The sequence below is a fragment of the Mercenaria mercenaria genome, chromosome 1, assembly GCF_021730395.1.
Source record: "Mercenaria mercenaria strain notata chromosome 1, MADL_Memer_1, whole genome shotgun sequence".
In the NCBI taxonomy this organism is placed as follows: domain Eukaryota; kingdom Metazoa; phylum Mollusca; class Bivalvia; order Venerida; family Veneridae; genus Mercenaria; species Mercenaria mercenaria.
In genome coordinates, this window is record NC_069361.1 from 31,488,160 (window position 1) to 31,510,922 (window position 22,763).

Sequence of the window (22,763 nt, forward strand, 5' to 3'; positions counted from 1 at the left end):
TAAAATGTTATACTAGTAACAGAATTCAAGGTAAGCCTATTCAGTAGGGTACAGAGCCGTTGCTCATTTCATCACATCTGTTGAACAGACTCAGTCACACCGACCCTGTCAAAAGTTTGCTTGGTTACATAATGCATTAACTATTACAACACCAGTCTTTAAGTGTCGTGTTGCAGCCGTAAAAAGACTCTTCGTACCTGGATTTATTGTTGTTATTTTATTTCTGGATTATGGATTCAATCCGACATACATGTAAAACAGAGTTCCAATAAAGACTTCCCATGGGTCGTGAAAGATATTGTTGTCATGAAAAATCTTACTCAGACTAAGTTTGCATATATTTTCTTGAGTGCCTTCTTTGCTTCAAAAAGATATTTTTATAGAATGTACTGGTTAATGGACACGTCGATCTTGGCAGAGAATGTGAGCGAGCCGCAATAACAAGGATTAGTTATCATGGGTTCGATCCAGCTAGAGAAGTCGAGTGAGTTAAAACAAGATATAAAGTTTTCTTAAGAATTTAAATCTCTGAAGTTCAACATAACACATTTTAAAAATTATACCCTTATTATACCAAATACGATTTCAGGTACAAAGTCGAGCTAGCGGGACACGCGAAAGTCAGGTATGTACAAACAGTTTAAAGTTGGATCAATCGTTTCAGCAACAAGGTTTCAACTCGATTTCACTTTAATATTAAAACTTAATCGTTCATATTATTAAGGACTGCAATAGTGGTAAAAGGAGCTTTTTATTTGTTCACAATATCTTAATCACTATTGAATTAACCGTTAACAACGATACATATAGAATATTTTCCGTGTAAATGTTAGGCATTTTGGGCAAGAAACAATTTAGAATTTTCAATTTTGGTTTTACTTGTCGATGTATTATGAAATAAAGTTGGGATGTCTTAACATAATTAAGGATCAAATAGTAGCTGGAGCATTATATTGTATGTTAAACAGCTTGCATGTCGTATTGCTAAACGTCCGTCACAGAGGATCTATCGTCTTTTATTAAATATTTTCAGTGTTTTATTGAAATAATACTGGAGTAGTGTGTTTGAAAATGTTTCAGTGAAGTTATCTGTGAGTTATAATTAAATGGTACTGAACTACACTTGTACATGTACAAGTAGAAAAACAGACAACTCTTTTTAAAATACCTTTTTTAAAAAGAAGTAGAGACATCTACATAATGATAGAACCTTTAATTTTTAAAGTTAAAAGCTGAGAAATTGATTTTAAGTTTTCTAAATATCTTTTTACAAAGATGTTTTTTATTACAGGAATTTTTATCTTAAGACAATAGTTTAATCTGTGAGATCGCACTTACCTCTGGTAAGTATAAATACGATAATTGTAATGCATTACCTGTGCATCGACGGAAGGAGATAAAAGATGAGATGATTTGTCATAATACGATACGAATGCCTCCGAGGCCGAGTGGTTAAGTTCACTTGCTTCGAATCACTTGCCATTCGAAGATGTGTTTCCAAACCCCGCTTTTGGTATAGAATTACAAATGTATTTCATGCAAGGAAGCCGTCCAGCTGGTAAACGGATGGACAGTGATTCTACACAGTTACCTGTCCGTGTAAACGGAAGGACGATGATTCTACCCAGTTACCCGTCCGTGTAAACGACTGTGAAGAAAAATCGACAGAGAGTGTGAAGTAAATTCGATAGCGAGTGTATAGTAAAATCAATTGGTGTAAAGTAATGTAGAAAGAGAGTGTGAAGTAAAATTGATAGAAAGCTTGAAGTAAAATTAATTGAGACTTTGATGTGATGTTGCCATGCTCTTTCTCTAGATGGTGCTGAATGAACATTTCACTTTCTAGCCTCAGTAGTAGAACACACTAAATAAGACAGAATCTCCAGCATCAAAACGGCGGTCAGTCATGAAAAACATCTCTTTTGGTTCTTTAATGCAAAAGATTCCTTTTCATAACTTTTATTCTACACATTACAAATACGATGCTAAGGTCAAATCTTTTATATAGGAATTCTGATTGAGATGCGCTATACCCGTCGGTATATCAAGGTATTGCTAAACATTTGGACACGACCATGTGTTTTCTATATCCGATAATTTGTTATATACATGTTTGCATCAACCACTTCATTTCAATACAACAAAAAAGGGATAAAACCAGGACATTTGAAATTGTTCCGTATATACGGGAATTCGATAAATCGAGGGCTCAGAGCGAAACTAGTCTATCTGCTTCTATTTCTATATACACTTAGACTATCATTTAATGCGTTTTGATTACAACTGCTTGATCAACCAAATTCTTATTCATTTTACAAGATCCCTATTTAACCCTTACTATGCTGGAGATGATTGATTCTGCCTTTGCGACCAGTGCAGATCAAGATCAGCTTGCACATCCGTGAGGTCTGATTATGGTCTGACTGTTGTTCGCTATTCAGTCAGTAATTTTCCAGTAAACGCCCATTCAAGTGATAAATAGTACTGCCCAAATTGGAAGATGTACCAGTCTATTATAGAAATTTAATATGGTAACGGTTAATCTACACAGCATTCTATACGTCTAAAGAGTTGATAGTAGGAATGTTTTACATTTTTTGTATCTTTAGTAATGTCAATTTCATGGCCAAAATAAATTTTTCAATGTGTACCTCAAAAACAAATCCAGAAATGTTGGTTTCATGCAAAATAAAATAACATTAAGTTTTATTTTGAAAAACACGAAGGTATGAAATAAAGTCAAAATGGGACTTTACTTGAACCTTTTCGGTGATGAATTAAAAACTAATCAAGATATTTCAGAAATTTAAGAAGTTCCGATTTCTGTCCGTGCAATTCTTAAAAATAGTGCGTCATATAAATTGTATTGTCTTATATTTATAAGGAATTCCAGGAAAAGAATGATAATGAAATTATGGATCTGACTTTTTATTTGCTTTCAGATTAGTGACGCACCTGTAGATACTGTTCTTACTGAGGTTGAAGGAGTCCAAGACTTTGCTGATGATCAGTTCAATGTACACAAGCTTCCTACGCACCAATATAAGCTCTACGAGACATTCTGGAAGTAATTTTTTTTTTTGTTTATATCTTAACTCAGCCCATTCTTTTAGTTAAGTTGGCAGAACACAAGACTTTACATCGACAGGTCGAGAGTTTGATCCCGGTGAATGGCGTTTTTTTCTACGTGACGACAGAAGAAAATAAGACTGAAGACATTCGTCTTGCACCTCGGGATTCACGTGGGTACCGGTAAATAGTAAGTTAATTGCGCCGAACATGTCAGTACCCTACAATGGCCCTAAAATGATAGAATACGCATGGAGGTTAAGAGAGGTCTTGGGTTTAGTCCCAAGGAATATAAATGGGCGTTTCTAGCGTTCTACAGTCATTTACAGTGATATATGTTCATCAGTTTTAGCATGCTATTGCAGTCATTTTCTTGAGAAATTTCGGCAAATGTTCAGTCCGATCTGAAAGCAGATTACAGGGCTACATTTTCAAAATTCTACAGTTGCAATTTCTAATACGTAATATTTTCCATCCTACAATTTGTCTGCCCAGGTTAGATTTGATGGACTGTGCGTCTAACATTGCTACTACTTCGTATTTCAGAAATTCAAAAAACGTATATCAATTCAAAAGCTAAACAATTTTGCTAGTGACGCTAACTGCAGAGGTTTAATAACGACGGTATCAACTCAACAATTTATCATTTATCACAAAACAGTGATTTTATCATTGAATTAAATCATTCTATTAGCTCAGATGCACATGGAAATCACATATGAGCCGTGCCATGAGAAAACCAACATAGTGGCTTTGCGACCAGCATGGATCCAGACCAGCCTGCGCATCCGCGCAGTCTGGTCAGGATCCGTGCTGTTCGCTTTCAAAGTCTGTTGCAATTAGAGAAACTGTTAGCGAACAGCATGGATCCTGACCAGACTGCGCGGATACGCGGGCTGGTCTGGATCCATGCTGGTCGCAAAGCCACTATGTTGGTTTTCCCATGGCGCGGCTCAATTATGGTCTTGAATATTGAGCACTTAAATAACGGTCGTGTTATATCACCACGTTTACATGATCTAATGAGATTTTGCTGCTAGCTAGCTTAATTTGTAACACAAGCTGCCAGTTCAAATTCTGACCGATCCATCAGTGACATCACGTATTTGAACGGAAAGTATACTGTATATCTCTGTCTTGTCAGAAAATTGTGCTTCCAAATGCATAATAGAACATGCAACGTAAAATTTCAACTTTTTGTTTATATTGTCACTTTAAATCGTGTTTTGCCAATATCACGCGTATTTTGTCACTTTATGGCGTCTCTTGGGCGTAATTAGTGTTCAGTATGATATTTATAGGTTATTAGCTTTGTATCGGGAAATATGCACGAGTTCTTCAGCGGAAATATTGCGCGACTTTAGGACCGCAATATTCTTCCGCTGAAGAACGAGTGCATATTTCCCGATGCAAAGATAATAACCTTTTTATTACATACGCATCTACATATATAAATATAATGTAAATATCATAAATTTGTTCAATAGCCTGAATAGGATTGACAATACTGAACTAAATAGAAAAAAAAAGTGCAACAACACACACCGAATTACGTCACGCACCCGATATGAAATTCAGGCGTCAGTGTATGGAAAAATATTGACGTTTCCGGTACCAGTGAAACTTAACGGGGAAGAGAAACGAGTATGTAATAAAACTGTATATGTATTAACTAAATTTAAAATAGAACATGACGCCATGGCTATTTTCATCACGGAAAAAATAATGTTTATGTTTAAATATTTATAGGTATATGAATACATTACAAATTGTGTGCTCCTACCAGCAGCGTTTCGGACCGAGGGGCGATACTGGGTACGAAGTGTGTGAGGACGAAAAATATCGACCTGGAAAACCATGTATTGTATATTCATTTGGGTACGTATCATAATAAATATCTTATATGCATTTTTGACTTATATAAGATAGCCTTGCTCCCGGCGTTATCAACAACAAAAGTATGTTGCAATTTTGGAAGGCAATCCAAGCTAGATATGACAGCTACTGCGTGATTACAAGGTCATTAGCCGGGAGAATACACTCAAATAAAATAATTAAAAAACAACAACATCTAATTGTATATCAATTCTATACAATGTCTAAATTGCATGTAGTGTACTATTATATGATACTGTTAAAAAACGAGGTAAACGTAATAGGTGGAACAGACTTTAGTATTTCATTGAATTATATATACTACTTGAGCATAAATAGTACACTATCTCAGAAACTGGTGTGTATACCAGTAAATTGTTGGGTATAAAGTCACATCGACACAATCATTGGTCACTGCGAGTTTCCAGCTTTAGATGGTGGAGAAGACCCCACATGCCCCTATATGTATTTTTTAATCACGGGCGTGCACCTAAGCAAAACCACCGACCTTCCTTTAGCCAGCTGGATGGCTTCTCTAACGCAGATTTCAACGCCCCGAGCTTCGCTCGAACCCAAATCGGTAAGGGACAGTGATTTGAATTCAGCGACTTTAACCAATCGCCACAGAGGCTTCTGTATACCAATATCATGTCATTTTATTATAGCACTTACACAATACTGAACAGTACACACTTGGTATGCAGCTGCAGTTGTACTTATGATGATATGATATTTTATAGTATACCTACGTGCCTTCTGAGATTTTGTTTTCTTCATAAGATTATGGTTGGGGTTGGTCACAGTTTTTATGCAGTTTTAACCCATATCATGCTAAATTTCTATAATGGACTGGTCCATCTTCCAAATTGAGCAGTAATATTTATCATTTGAAGGGGTGTTTACTGAAGATTTACTGATTGAATAGCGAACAGTGTAGACCATGATTGTGCAGGCTGATCTTGGTCTACACTGGTCGCAAAGGCATAATCAATCGTGTACAGCATGGTATATCAAATCAAGTAAAATTGAAGGACATGTTTCCAACTAGTTATATTCTCTTCGAAGTGTTGACTTTGCAAAACATTTATAAATTCTAGACTTTTGGTCAGAACCCATCAAATCAAAAAGTACAGGGAACTAACTTGACATAAGGTTATGGTATACCTGGTTATTAGGTAAGGTTTATCCGTTCTGAGTGATCAGTAATGTAAACAAACCAAAGAAGTGATTATTCTCTTTCAAACCTGAAATTTTTCACCTGCATTTAAACTAGATTTATCCTTGTCTGGTCAAAGTTCGTGGATACAAGGAACAACCATTTGATATTTGAATGAAATTAGCAAAAAAAACTCCAGAAATATGCAACATGCATGTCTGTAAGGTAACCTACTTTCATATTGATGTAAGTTCGTGGATGACGTCATCAGTTTATGTGCTCACGAGAATTGACGAAACCAAAAAGTTTAAATGTAAACAAAGCAGACGAGTTGATATTTGGGAAATAAAATTCATGCGCGTAGCGTGGCATACTTAGTTACTCGGCTGAGTAACATTTAATATCCAGAAATAAAAAAAAAGTCTGGAAATTCCTCAGAAGCAATAAAAAATTGATCACGAGTGGGTATGGAGGTACGGACAATGTCATAGCATCAGGGTATGCTGTTGTCTTGGTCCTTGACTTTGTTTTTTTTTTTTTTGTGACGGCAGATTGCTGTTGCTCTATTATCAAAATTTCTGCTATTGATAATAAGAACAATCTTCTTGATGCCAGTTGTCCATTACTAGTAAGATTTAGAAGGATAAACGTCTGTAACTGTAACAACTATGAACTCCCAAGCATTTTTTCCTTATTCGCTACCCTAAAAAAACAAATTATCTATCCCATAATCAAAGAGAATCAACGGAAGCAAAAAGAACGGAATGATTCATAAATTGATATTTAGGCTTTGTTATTCACATTGCCATAGTATAACATTCAGCTTCAGTCATATATACAGGGGCGTAGCGTCATCAGTTTAGATGTTACTCAAGAAGAGAGTGTGGGGGAGAGGAATTCCCTCCTCAGGTGGGGTCCTGGGAGCCTCCCCCGTGGAAATTTTATAGCAAACAAATAACAAATAGAAAGGATGGCTTCTGGTGACTTTTCTAACCAAAACTATGCTTCTTAAGTTTGAACAAAATATACACAAACGGCCCGGAATATAAAAAAAGGCCTATATAAGTTGACGAACGTTACAAATCAGGATCGGGGAGATGGGTTGGAGCTGGCAATTTGGAAGGACTTGGACTAGGCTGTCTATTTATTCTAGTTATTCACAAATGAAGCAATATGAACTCTTTTTCCAAACTTATTTGTTTTATAAAAAATTTACATCCACTACACATTTTAGATGGAAAGACAAAAAGCGTTAATTTTCGCATAAACAACATTGCAGTAACAATATCAATGACAGCCCATTCCGCGAGATTGTACGCGTAATCTGACGTCCTGCATCTTCACAAAAAACATGAACAAATGGCCTCGTTCCAAAAAGTCTTTCAAAATTGGATGCCAGAACTTTCGAAAAGAACATTCAGTTATAACTTTAACTAATTTCTCTGACGTCAAAGATCACAACTGATTCGGCACGACAGTATAAATTTTCACTGGAGTTAAAAATATTTTAAATAAAGACCAGAACTGTATTTTTATCGGAAGGCGAATTATATATATAGTTGAACGTGGGCCGGTCTGTTTGACTGTTCTGTTTTAAGATCACAAAAAGATCGTTATCTTGACATTTATTTTGTTTTTCTGATACTCCCACGACGTAGAATTGAGTAAGTGCCTTGCAGCATAATGACCCGGAAAGTATATTCATAACCGTGTGTTTTCCATGTAGAAATTAACGTATTGATAGTACATGTATATATGACTGAAGCTGTGATCTACTATGGCAATGCAAATAACAAAGCCTAACTTTTATTATGGGATAGGTAATTTGTTTTTGTTGGAGGGTAGCGAATAAGGAAATAATGCTTGGGAATTCATAGTTGTTACAGATACAGACGTTTATCCTTCTAAATCTTACTAGTGATGGACAATTGCCATTAAGAAGATTGTTCTTATAGTCAATAGCAGACATTTTGATAATAGAGCAACAGCAGTCTGCCGTCACAAAAATTATAACAAAGGCAAGGACCAAGACAACAGCATACTCTTATGCAATGACATTGTCCGTACCTCCATACCCACTCGTGGTCAATTTTCATTGCTTCTGTGGAATTTCCAGACTTTTTTTATTTTTGGATATTAAATGTTACTCAGCCGAGTAACTAAGTATGCCACGCTACGCGCATGATATACATGTACTATCAATTCAATAATTTCTACATGGAAAACATACGGTTATGAATATACCTTCCGGGTCATTATGCTGCAAGGCACTCACCCAATTCTAATTCACTCCGTCGTGGGAGGGGGTAGTATAAAGAAACCAAGTTTCAACACCAGTTAACATCTTCGTAATCCGTCCTCGGTCTTTAAGCATTTATAAGTTAATCTGTGGGGTATCGATTTGAACAAGACGAGATATCTATGGAAAACTTTATGGTTTAATATTATTGAAATGATAAATGGACCATATTTCAAAGTTTTACTATATTCAACTAAGAGGGTCGGTGCGTTATGAGCCCCGATTGCTTAATTTGCGTAAGTTTGTCTACCAAACTAATTCAACACGAATGTTATCGATTCTTCTCGACTCCTACACGACTCTCATACGAACATTCACGACTCCTACACGACGATCATCTCGATTATTACACGATCCCTATCCGAACAGTTTTTCTAATGAATGGTCATTTTCCGGTGGGGAGGATCGGGGAGTACTCGAGTGCAATCGGATGGCGTTCGAACTAATCTCGATAGCACAGCAATCGAGTATCGTTTTTCGATCTTTTCCCGATCAAGGCGATTTCTAAGCGATCAAGAGTCAACTGCTACATGATCTTTTCATGATTTCTTAACGAACCCCTGCCAACCGACCGCTACTCGATTTTTCTAACATAGCTTAACATATCAAAGATATCGGATAAAAAGTCCGAGCATTGCCGATTAAAGTAGACCTATAACGATCATCCCGACCTCTTGCCTATCGAGCTCGATCAGTTACCATTTCCCATTCCTTGTCAATGTTTACTCAACCGCGGCCGCCACCCGACGACCGCACGAATGCAGTCGATAACTTTTAGACATAGTCGCCATTGATTCAGACAGAGTCGCCGGTGAGTCAGACATACTCGCCAGTGAGTCAGACAGAGTCGCCGGTGAGTCAGACATAGTCGCCGTTCAGTCAGACAAAGTCGCCCGTAAGTCGGGCATAGCCGCCAATGAGTCAGACAGAGTCGCCAGTGAGTCAGACATATAGTCGCTAATGAGTCAGACAAAGTCGCCCGTAAGTCAGGCATAGTCGCCAATGAGACAGACAGAGTCGCCGGTGAGTCAGACATAGTCGCCATTCAGTCAGACAAAGTCGCCCGTAAGTCGGGCATAGTCGCCAATGAGTCAGACAGAGTCGCCGGTGAGTCAGACATAGTCGCTATTCAGTCAGACAAAGTCCCCCGTAAGTTAGGCATAGTAGCCAATGAGTCAGACAGAGTCGTCGGTGAGTCAGACATAGTCGCCGTTCAGTCAAACAAAGCCGCCGTAAGTCAGGCATAGTCGCCAATGAGTCAGACAGAGTCGCAGGTGACTCAAACATAGTCGCCAATGAGTCAGACAGAGTTGCCAGTGAGTCAAACATAGTCGCCGTTAAGTCAGACAAAGTCGCCCGTAAGTCAGGCATAGTCGCCAGTGAGTCAGACAGAGTCGCAAGTGAGTCAGACATAGTCGCCAATGAGTCAGACAGAGTCGGCAGTGAGTCAGACATAGTCGCTAAAATGTCTGTTTGGTTTACGGTTGTGCGAATGTGTGCGTTACTTTCATATGGGCGTATTTATAAATAGCATTACTACTGTTTTGTACCAGAAAATATAAAGTTTTTTTCTCAAGAGAGTTTTATTTTCAGATCGTTGTTCATGTTCGGCTTTGAAGAAGACCTTATTAAATATCACCAGTGTGAAGTACATACTTACGACCCGAGGTAACGTATACATTCAAGTATTATAGCATTATTTCAAAATAACTGAAAAATGACCCTCTGACAGAGTCTATAGAACTGTCGTACTGCCTTGTCAACCTTGTGGTAGAGAGCTCGCGTCAAATGCAAGAGGCCGTAGTCTCTCTCTCTGGTCGCATCATTCTAAAGATGGTACCAGGAATGAGAAAATTTTAAAGATGACAATTACTATGAAGAAATATTTTAAAATGTTGGCGAAATGGAGAAATGTGACATTTTATTGCATTCATGTGGTGCATAAAACACTCTAACATGAATTAGGCAGATACGTCGACTGATTGCTATATTTTCAAAAGAGAACTATTTCCAGAATATTAGAAGATGTTCTTGAAATATTTATGTTGGAATTGATGATTCATCCGAACACTTACACAAACACTCTGAAAGATATTGAAAAAAAAATGTAAAGAAAACGAATGTCTGTTACTTCTGTCAAAGGAAATAGAATATGGTGCTGTTCTTTTAATGGATTTGCTATGTATTTTTTGATATTTTCTGTTAGAACATTTATAAGTTATAAAAATATGTTCATTTTCTTCACATATAAAACAATGTGGAAGTGTTAATTTGTTACCGCAATAGAACAGTAGAAAGCAATCCATACGCCACAGCGTCACCACTACTGTATAGCGCCATCACTAAGTGCGATAGCATCACCACTTGAAAATTTAACAGAAATATGACTCGAAGGGAAAAAAATTGTCAAATCCGAACCCATGGCACATTCTTAAACCACCTCTATATGCCCGTCCCTGATGGGCCGTGCAGTAATGGCATATTTTCATTAAGGGATTCTTTATTAACTCTAATGTTTGCCTGTATAAACATGATACATATTCAAACCATTTGCAGACGCGATAATGTCCCTCTTATGATGTATCTATGTATCGGACGTATATCAAAATACGCAAATGTTTGCCCTTAGCACCACTATTTACATAAAATTTAAACAGTTTCACTCAACCTGTAGTAAAACTGTTCTTTCACGGAACTACATTCTCTGATTTTTGGAATAAGTTATCAGGAAATCGCAAATTTTCTTTCACTTCAGTAATCATGCACTAATACAGGCATGTATTATCAAAATACGATCAATGTATGAACTAATCACAAAACTTTTCCTGCTGTTGACTGCAACCCAGGCATGTGTAATCACAAAACGATCAGCATTTCAGGTTATCATAAAAAACTGAAAAGAACAGTTAATCATTGAACATCTAATTTCGATAGTCTAAGCACTGACAATACGGCTAAGATAAACCAGTCGACTCTTCCACAGCACGGCTAAAATAAAACAGTAAACAGGCAACGCTTCCACAACATAGCTTAAATAAACAGTCAGCGCTTCCACAGCACGGCTATATAATAAAACAATCAACGCTTCTATAGCACAGCTACAATAAAAGTCAACGTTTCCACAGCACGGTTAAAATAAAACAATCAACAGGCAACGCTTCCGCAACACAGCTAAAATATAACAGTCAACGCTTCCACAGCACGGCTATAATAAAACAATCAACGCTTCCATAGCACAGCTACAATAAAAGAAAACGCTTCCGCAGCGCGGCTTGAATAAAACAGCCAACTCTTCGAAAGCACGGTTAAAATAAAGCAGCCAACCCTTCCACACACATTCACAGCTCAATTAAAATGAAACAGACAACGCTTTCACAGATCAGCTTAAATAAAACAGATATCGCTTTCAAATCTCAGCTAAAATAAAACAAAAAACGCCTTCGTAGCTCAGCTAAAATAAAACAGACAACGCCTTCACAGCTCAGCTAAAATAAAACAGACAACGCATTCATAGCTCAGCTAAAATAAAACAGACAACACCTTCACAGCTCAGCTAAAATAAAACAGACAACGCCTTCACAGCTCAGCTAAAATAAAACAGACAACGCCTTTCACAGCTCAGCTAAAATAAAACAGACAACGCCTTCATAGCTCAGCTAAAATAAAACAAAGAACGCATTCATAGCTCAGCTAAAATAAAACAGACAACACCTTCACAGCTCAGCTAAAATAAAACAGACAACACCTTCACAGCTCAGCTAAAATAAAACAAAAAAACGCCTTCATAGCTCAGCTAAAATAAAACAAAGAACGCCTTCATAGCACAGCTAAAATAAAACAGACAACACCTTCACAGCTCAGCTAAAATAAAACAGACAACGCCTTTCACAGCTCAGCTCAGATTAAGTATAACAGACAACACCTTCACAGCTCAGCTAGAATAAAACAGACAACGCTTTAACAGCTCAGCTTAAATAAAATAGACAACGCTTTCTCAGCCCACTTAAAATGAAACAGACACAACGCCATCATAATTCATGATTTACAACCTACTGAGTTTAACATGTCCTTTGAAGTTTCCGCAGTTAAATTCAGAAGGGTTCAGGAGCAGATGATAGTGTTTTCACAACTTAAACAAAGCAAAAATTTAATTTGCTTTCTTCCAGCTATGTTCTGGAATATGCAACTAAGGGTATACCCAGGTACACATCCCATACATTACTCTGATACTGTGCAATTTCAAAGTAAAGTCACATTTCAAGAAGGCATTCTTTTCGAACCGTTATTCTACAGCAGTGCATATAGTAATTGGAACATAATTAATACAAAGACAAAGAAAGCATGAAGACAACAAACTCAAAACGTAAAAATGGAAGGTTTTGCGGCAACGCCTTGGAATGGTCAGTGGCAGAAAAACCGTTGGAGAGTTTAATAGAGAATAACAGGCTTTTCCCAACCCCCTTCCACCCATATCTGCCGAGCCTGATAACATTGATATCAAAAGACAGTTGTCTGTTATTCTATTTATCATGAAAGTCATAGAACCTGCCTAGAACAACATATGTCCTCATCTCTTATTTTGTAAAAATAAACTTTTGAAGCAAAAATTAATAAATTCATATTTTACGGATTTGAAAATTCATCCGCCCCTGAAACATCTAAACGAAACAATACGGCAGCCATATTGAATTCAACTTCGATCTCTTGTAACGAAACGTTTCTGTTATTTTACCAAATTTAACTGATAAATTGCCATGACCCTGAACACAGAATTGCTATCAAACTTAAAACATATCTGAACAACGATAATGACATTAAGTAAAAAACGTCGCAATTAAGTACAGTGCTTGTCCTCCTGAAACATATTTCTTACGTCATCGAAGTATTTGCAGATTTGATTTATTGAAAATTATATATTTTATAAGACTGCACGGGGAGCATCCCAATCTAATTATGGGACTTTCATGATACTCTAGTAAATTCGTATACTTATATGTTTGCTTTATATATACGTATGAGCCGCACCATGAGAAAACAGACATAGTGCATTTGCGACCAGCATGGATCCAGGTCAGGATTCATGCTGTTCGCTAACGGTTTCTCTGATTGTAACTAAGGCTTCGAAAGCGAACAGCATGGATCCTGACTAGACTGCGCGGATGCGCAGGCTGGTCTGGATCCATTCTGGTCGCAAACGCACTATGTTGGTTTTCTCATGGTGCTGCTCATATATATAAAACAAAGAGATTACTCGCTTTAGCGTTGGACATGCTGTACAATAGCTTTCTGTATTTAAAATGACACTGTTACGACATTGCTATGACATTGTTATGATATTGCTTCTGCAAACCATTTCTCTATAGCTTTTTTATTTTTCAGTGTCCCGATAGCAGACCACGTTATTCCAAAGGGAGTAAAGTTCCATCTCGTCGGACTTGGGGATAATGTGACTACAAACAGTGAAGGCTGGAAGATGCAAACATTTTCTGATATCCGCCGCACTTTAAATCACACATAAGAAAGTTGTTGCAATCCCTTAAATGTAACAGACCAGAAAAGGTAACAAAAACGACATTTTATTTCGCTAAATGTTACAACACATCTTTACCGTACGAAGCTGTTAAGGATAAATGTATCAATTTTAACGTATCAATCAAAGATTCGTGAGTACACAAAAGAAACAGTCCGTTTCATAAAAAATCTGACCGCTATTAAGTGAATCATTGCGACTTCTGTACATCCCTCTCAAAGTTAGTTTTGTTGGGGTACACTAAATTCCCATAAATGTTAGAAAACGTATTGGCGATGTGTCTCGCACAACACAACACTGAGCTGTCTTGTTAGCAAGTCAGTGTCACAATGGGTCAAATACCCATCATTTAATTTTAGTGCGGTGTGTGTCTCTGTCATCTGTCATATATGGGGTTATTTTAAAATAATTTTACATTCTCTTTACCAAACTCCCATGTCCAAATGCAAGGTTATACCGAGTCGGAAGCTCAGAACGATAGTAGTATTAACACAAGAATAAAGCTGTTTTCAATGTGCCATATAAAACACAAAGGTCCCTTCTTCAAAAGTCAGTATCATACTAACTGGGTCAAAGTTAATATATTCACGGTGATAGTAGCATTTTGTAACAGACCCACTGCTTGGACTAGAGAAAAAATTTAATCTCCGTCCATTCCAAAATATTTACGGACATCACATCTTGTAAAAGGTAATAAAATAAGACCTTTTGGTCTGTATACTGTATTTAAGCTTTCGTCTAATGGATTATCTGAAAGAGTCCTCTGCCTAACATCTTCTTCAAAACGAGGATGAGATACTCATAAATATAGAAACTCACCTGGACTTTCATTTAGCCGATGCTCACCTAGACTGTTTATGTAAATATTCAACAGACATACTGTAAAAATGTCAAGTAGTTTTTACTTTTGTCAAAAACTTGACTAGAGTCAGTCCAGATGTTACCATTTTCAAATCTTTTTTTTTTCTTTTTTCTTTTTTTCTGTATTCAGATTTTTTTTAAATATTTGAATATATTTGAATATACGTATGCAGTTTTGAAACATTTTTTTCTTATTTTATGTATATCTTTGTTCAGTTACAATCTAATTATGTTGTATTGTTATTTTTATTCAATATCTTGTGGCTTAAAGCGACTGACCCACACATCGTGGTGTGATATTTTAAAAAAGAGGGTCAGTGACCCTAAAACGCTCACCTTTGTACAAGGCTTCAAGTGTTTTTGTATAAGTACAAATGCCTATTGTTAGTACATGTCAGACACAGGGGCGTGGCCATTTATTTTACATTAGGGCAATAATTTGGACAAGTAGGGTATACATCAAGTATGGTATACATAAATTGAAAAGTGACCACGCCCCCTGGCAGCCATGTTTTTGACGAATCAAAATAATTTGAACAATCTTGGTAGAGGGTCACACAAGAACCATTTGTGTAAAATTATTTTAAATCGGGCCAGCAGTTTCACTCAAGAAGATTTTTAAAGTTTCCACTATATACATATAGGGAAAAGTGACCACGCCCTCTGGCGGCCATGAGTTTTGACGAATCAAAATAATTTGAACAATCTTGGTAGAGGGTCACACAAGGACCATTTGTGTAAAATTATTCTAAAATCGGGCCATTATATACATATAGGGAAAAGTGACCACGCCCTCTGGCGGCCATGTTTTTTGACGAATCAAAATAATTTGAACAATCTTGGTAGAGGTTCACATAAGGACTATTTGTGTAAAATTATTGTAAAATCGGGCCAGTAGTTTCACACAAGAAGTTTCCACTATATATACATACAGGGAAAAATGACCACACCCTCTGGTGGCCATGTTTTTTGACGAATCAATATAATTTGAACAATCTTGGTAGAGGGTGACATAAGACCCATTTGTTTGAAATTATTTCAAAATCGGACCATCCGTTTTGGAGGAGACGTCGTTTGAAGATTTTTCTATTTTTAGCTCTGGCGGCTCCTATGTGCAACCAAGCGAAACTGCTTGAACAACTTTGGTAGAGGACTATCCAAGGAACATCCACACCAAGTTTTATCAAAATCCATTCAGTGGTTATGGAGCAGATGTCTTTTTAACCCAATTGTTGACGACGGACGGACGCACGGACGGACGACGGACACAGCGTGATCACAATAGCTCACTATGAGCACTGCTCAGATAAGCTAAAAATCAAACTTTTCCTATATTCACCTTTATGTCGCATATGTTATGTTCCAACAATGTATTTTTCATCGAATTCCTTTGAAAATCGTTGTTTTCTTAATAAATTTAAAAATAAAAACATTCGTGTACGATTTCTGATAAGGTTTCCCTGTTTATAAAAAATTCCGTTCCGTGTCGCAGGTATCTCAAAACGTATTTGACTTAGAGTCATAAAACATTAGCTGATTATTATATAACATGCGAAGTTGCGCACCTGATGTTCTGTTTTGAATTTCACTGAATAAGACGAGCAATGATCCTTGACTTAGTGAAAAATACACATAAAGTACTTAAAAGTTAGTGTTGCTTTTATCATAAAAAATAGCTTAGAGTAATGAAACCATGTACGAATTTCACCCAGAATGTGAATTTATGCACCTTTTTTTCATTTTTCAAGACCAGAGTTATGGTCCTTGAATCAATAAAAAAAAAAGGTTTTTGTCCCATGTATCTCAAAATGTACTTGACCTAGAGTTTAAATACATTAGAAGATTGTTTTAGAGCATGTGAAGATGTGCACCTAGTGTTATTTTTGGGATTTCACTCAAGTAGACCAGAGTTATTGTCATTCACCTAAAGAAAAACACATAAAGTTCTTGAAAGTTTGTGTTTCAAACATCTTAAAATATATCACTTAGAGTCACAAACCCATATACAGTGACAGGAGTGAGGGCACCTGTGTCCTATGGACACACATCTAGTTACGTTTTTGTGGCTCAAGAACATCGTCGTCTCCTCGTGCCTGTACTTCTTTCTAGCACATATCATTCTGAATACATATGTTTATGCAGCATGACTAGTAAGGGCAAGGGGTATATTACTTTAAGTGTTCCATACATTGGCAAACATACAAAATTTTCGAATAATTCATTATTGGAACTAAGAAAGGTTCTTTATATATGTAGAGATTTACCCTAAGCCTTCTTTATGCAAGGGGAAACAATCTAATTATATGGTGATATTGTTGAGTGAACACCGTTTCTTAATCCTAATCCTGTCCCTGTTATATCACTGCAAAGGAAAAGTAACCTATCTATGATAAATGCCATGTATGATTACATAGTTATGCATCTAACAGTCTTGAAATTAATTTCTTCGATTTTCTCATATTTCTAGATATTTTTCACATACTTTGACGCATATGTATGGGTAGTTGAGATTGTTCTCTTTCCAGCAGTAGCCTTTTCAACATATTTCACCTTGTGAAATTCTGTGGGTTTTGACTTTTTAAAAAAAAATCGTCTGTTTGTTGACAAATTTCACCACAAAAAATGTCCTACTTTCCCCAGGGCAATCAATTATTTGATCTTTACATAGTTTTGCATTCAGGTTGCTAATTCATGTGGTATGTAGGCATGCTTTTTTCCTGATTAGAGGTAAAAAGTGGGTAGTTTGCATGAGGTACTAGGTCAATTGTCACCTAAGCCTATCATAAAGTCTTTGCGGAGTTGTCTCCATTTTTTCCAAATATTTCATCCGGGATCATTTTTTTCAGCTCAAATAACTCTTTTTCAGGAAATGATATTTTAATAATTTTTTCAGTCCTCGTATTCTGATGCACTTAACTTCACATACATATAATATAGATAGCTTCTACTTAAAGTTTGTATTTTCAGTTACAATGCCTAATATATGTTACTGTACGGACTTGGTAACGTCAGTGGGGGATGTCAGACAGCCGGTTACCTCTGTCGGTAGAGCACTCGCCCTGTAAGTAAGGATCCCACGTTCGATCTCCGGACTTTCTGCACAATTTTCTCACCTTGTTACATTTTACGTCCAACATTGAACAGTGGAATGCTTGCTTTGTCAGTCTTACGGTGCTTGCAATATCATGTACCTCATGTACCTCGAGAACGAATTTCCAATTTACGGTGGTGTATGTCTAGGTGCGGACTTGGTAACAGTAGGGGTGAATATATCTCAGGCAGCTGGTTATAGTTCATTCGACAGATCACTCGCCCTGTAAGCGAGGGATCCCGCATTCGTGCCCCAGCCTGACTGCACATTTTTCTCCCCCAGTTACATGTTGTACATATATGTGTGTAAAAAGATGTCTTTTAAAGCTACTTCTCTGAACTAACAAAGAATGCAATTAAGGCAGTAGACATAACATTTGACGATTTCCGTGCAATTGCGTATTCTCGTATGCAGTTATGGCATTTTTCGGCAACAATAGCACACAATGGCGTTTCTATATTGAAATTTATTGTACTCATGAAAATATTTTCAGAAAACTATAGATATATTGAAGATAGATATAGAAGGTGGTGAGTGGGTGTCACTGGCACATGCACTACAGTCAGGCGAGCTAAGATTTGTGAAACAGATACAGATCGAACTTCATTTCTGGGGTCAACAGCGAGTTGGAATGCCACTTGTTAGAAAACTTACCGTACTGAAACAATTGTACGAACAAGGATTCCGCATTTTTATGCACGAACGCTTCTGGACTGATGAATGTGAGAGAAAAATGAGGCCTCCACATCCTAATATTACACTATGTGTTATTCTATCGTTTGTGAATACTAAGTATCAGCCATATTGACGATTGTCTAATTTCTGGGCCATCACAATCTATTTGCCGGTTTAGCTTCATGTAATATTAATTATGTATTATTTTTCAAATGCAATATTTATCATCACTCAATAATGCATTCATTTGATCAAAATTAATGAAAATATGTTTTGCTGGGCTTATAAATTTCTGCTAAATGGGGTATTTCCGTGTCTTCTGTATAATACATCTCGTGTATAGCTCCATTAAAGCCCAAATTTTAGACTAAAATAAACGGAGAAAAGTCAGATGATAATGACTGAAATTTAATGTCAGCAAACGTGTCACTTAAGGCATGTAAAGACGACGACAAACCAATACAATTAAATAAGTACGGGAAGACAAATTAATAATATACCCGCATACATCAACTAAACTTTATCGCTAATCAATCACAGGCAAATGCTACGATTACCTTCTGAAAACGATAGTTATAATTACAACATGCATAAATATTCACATCAATAAGGTGAATAATATCAAACTGTACTAATTATCCACTGCACTGTCAATAAATGTCTCTTCATTAAAAAGGAACTCAAACATTACTGAAAAGTCATATTATGTCTTTTTCAAGTGTCAATAGCACTCAATATTCGAATAATACCAAGACATAAATGCTCAACCGAACACCAGCGTACATGTGCTTAAATGATACTTTGTAATATTATATGTATTAATGAAATATTCTCGAGTGTCTCTTTAGAAACTGTCAATCGCACTCGATATTCAAATAACACTAATATACGGAAACATACAAGCGATACACTGGCAATTTAAACAGTTAGTCAAATACTGGAATACTAGTGCATGTGAAAAATCTTTGAGTGTCTCTTTTAAAACTGACAATCGTACTCGATATTTCAATATCACTTAAATATGAAAGGATTTATGATCTAAAAAATACAACGTTTAGTCTATCACTAGCATGAATGTGCTTTAGGATGTCAAAGCAAAATTGTACAGAAAACAGGATTCTAAACGTCCAAAACTCATGCACAAATATTGTAGTTTCATTAAAAACTACTCAAATAAAGCTACAGCACAACACAAATGATAAGAAAAACAAAAGACTAAACAAACATATTAAAGCAGATCTGGCTTCTTTCAAGAAAAAATAAATGCAAGGCATTGGAAATGGGTGGGCGGGTACTTAAAATGTCAGTGTGACATACTGAACAACTACGAACTAAGTGACGCTAAATTTCGCGGTTTCAATTTTAAAGTTGAGAGTTATACCCAATCAAAAAAGTAACAAACCAAAACGTACACCAATGAAAACTCGGGAGTTAATAATTGGTTACCGGCTTGAACAAGGATATGAAGAGCAGACCGGGCTAAAGTTGGGAGTGCTTGAATTAAATATTTTAATCGAATAAAAATAAACCAGTTAAAGCCCAATTTTTAGGCTTAAATAAATAGAAAAATCAGATGACAGGAATTTAGTGACAGCAAACGTTTCACTTAAGGCATGTACAGACGACAAATCAATACCATTAAATAAGTACGGGAAGACAAATTTTCTTTTAAATACCCGCCAACCCTCAGCCAAGCCAAACAAAAACCAAAAAATTACAAAAACAAATAAAGGCAACAAAAACACAAAACATATAACTTCCTACCTTACCGTAGATAAGACAAAACTAGTCTGCAAGAAACGAAATAAATCTTGTAAAGTTATAAAAGTTACCGACGCAAGACAGTGTATGTTAAGGTTACCAAAATGACTAAGAAAAAATATTCTAGATTTAAGTCGAAGTAGAGATAACTGTAAGAAAAAAGAATCTTAAACGATTAGAACCTTCTGTGTTAAGATGTAATCCACCACATCGTTTGGCGAATAAAAAAACGGAGGAGACCGTTATAAGCTTAGCTTTCGGATCTAATCCTTTTTCAGCATGTATGATAACAATATTGTAAATTGTAAATTGTAGTATGCACATATGTTTGGAATAAAATATGTTTAAACTAATAAAAAAAAACGCTTGATGTCGCCTTTGTAACAAAAGGGTCTATAAGACCTGATAAATTTGAAATTCAACTCAGATGCCAAATTATCTTGTAAATGGAAGTTGAACTGGTGAACGGGTGAATGAGTAGGCAAGTGATCGACAGGCCTGGGTAAAATGGAAGGAACAATAATGACTATGTCTGTTAAATTTGCGAATCGAAGTCACCAGATTGGCAAAGTCAGGAGACATGTGTTGCAGCGAATGACAATTGCAATATTGTTAGTTCCAACGTGAATAATCACAAAATTTAAGTCCTCAAATGGAACTGCCCTTGAATCGGCCGGAAAGGATAATTTGCCTAGTGTACCCCCGGAAAGGCAAATAAAGACACGCTATGAATGGAAGGTAGAAGTTTAATAATGGAATCTCCAAAAATGCAAACACGTCGCACGTCTATATAATAATAAACAAAGATAGACTATTACAATGAACATTATACCTAAAAACAATAAGTATATATATATGAATTGTTCAAGTAACTTACAAGATTATGATGAACATTATACCTAGAAAAAAAGGAGAAAAATAACTAAATCAAAATACGCCTATGCATATGAATTCTGTTTATGAATAACGAAAATAATGAAATAGAAGTATGGACATAACTAAACCAATAACCTGCACACACCAGAAACGTCTGTCTGGAACGTGAAAGCATCTAACCGACAACAGACACATTCCTCCGCTCATACGAAATACCTGAGTGTGACAGACCACCAGCACGGGTCACAAACTATGGGTTCTTAGCTTCATTAGATACTGTATTTAATCTTCAGGTTCTTAACTACGAAACGAAAAATTTTAAATTTGTCATAAGTGAATACTGTATGTACCTTTTATATGCATCAGAGCGCAAGTCTCCCAGGAGTTGAATGAGGTCAGGCCGAATTTCCATTTGAAAGGCTAGAATAGCGAAACCTCTTCTGAAGGAATGAGTAGAAACATCAGCTGGGTTAAGACCAATCTGTTGAATACAAGATCTTAAATTAGTCTTAAACAACTGACAGGTAACAATTTTCCTAGATGTCAAAATAAAAAGAAGAGCATCATCTCTAGCAGGAAAAACTTTAACCATGTTACGGAAAGCTGTAGCTGGACATAAACAAGAGTCTGAAATAGAAGATAACCAACAATTCGTTATATAATACCTTCTAAATCTTTTCTCAGCAAACATTTCGGATGTTTAAGATCTTTTTTATAAGTGCAGAAACCAAATTTGATTTTCTGGCCATTAGAAAGAAAGCAAACAAGAATAAACACCAGTAAGTGATGATATCTGCTTTAGAAAAATCTAATACCAAATAAATGTTTTGTAATAAAACTGTATAGTAATAACTTCAACTTGTTTAACCGAATGTTGTTTTAACTTAGAAATACCTTTTGGAGATAGATTCAAAAGTTACCACACAAAATGACAATTCTATGATGTCGGAAGAGCTTCCCCTATAAGTGAAGGCAAACTACTACAGATAACATTTCTAAAGCACCTATGTATAACTGCTTTTGTAAAATACTTTCTGGGAATTTGGTAAAAACCAACACAAGCTTGTTAACAAGCATCAGAAGAAAAAATAAAATCAGCAGAAGACCAAGCACCCAGTGACATCAAAGAAACACCATTACACAAAGACAAAAAGGAATCCAAGATAAAATGTCCTTTTTAACCTCTTGTGGAATATTATGCAAGTCTGTACTGTCCATAACATACAATTACTTAAGCCTATTCAGCAAACGACTTATGAAAACCGCACGCTCCATTGGAATTCAGTTTACAAAGTAACGACTGAACACCTTTGATTGAAGCTTGATCTTTGAACAACCATGAGTGAACGAGATATCGAATTTCTGATAATCTCTCAACAGTTATTTCCATTGTCATTTTTATGGTGTTAAATGGTACACCTAAAAATCATAGTGGTAGCTGGCGGGCAACTTTTGTTTGACGCTTGTTTAATACCACACTTAAACAAGACTTTTTTCTAAAAGCAAGTAAGCCGAATGTGCAGTCATCAAAATAATTTAAAAAAAAACATTGAAGATGAACAAAATAAAT

At 36.2% G+C, this 22,763-nt stretch overlaps 1 protein-coding gene across 1 annotated transcript; it reads left to right on the top strand.

Annotated features, from left to right (window-relative positions):
• Positions 1–605: 605 nt before the first annotated feature.
• Positions 606–20,603, top strand: LOC128555653 (probable methyltransferase-like protein 24). Its single transcript, XM_053538701.1, has 5 exons — positions 606–3,067; positions 4,819–4,947; positions 9,993–10,067; positions 13,779–13,905; positions 18,375–20,603. Exons 2-5 carry the CDS (start codon positions 4,823–4,825, stop codon positions 18,687–18,689), a joined length of 642 nt encoding a protein of 213 aa, XP_053394676.1. The 5' UTR covers positions 606–3,067; positions 4,819–4,822; the 3' UTR covers positions 18,690–20,603.
• The last annotated feature ends 2,160 nt before the right edge of the window (positions 20,604–22,763 follow it).

Excerpts from the sequence above, each read along its gene's own strand:
- LOC128555653 (XM_053538701.1), top strand. The coding sequence starts at position 4,823 with ATGAATACATTACAAATTGTGTGCTCCTACCAGCAGCGTTTCGGACCG. Across the intron at positions 4,948-9,992 it reads TGTATTGTATATTCATTTGG|ATCGTTGTTCATGTTCGGCT; the intron begins GTACGTATCATA and ends TTTTATTTTCAG. Across the intron at positions 10,068-13,778 it reads GTACATACTTACGACCCGAG|TGTCCCGATAGCAGACCACG; the intron begins GTAACGTATACA and ends TTTATTTTTCAG.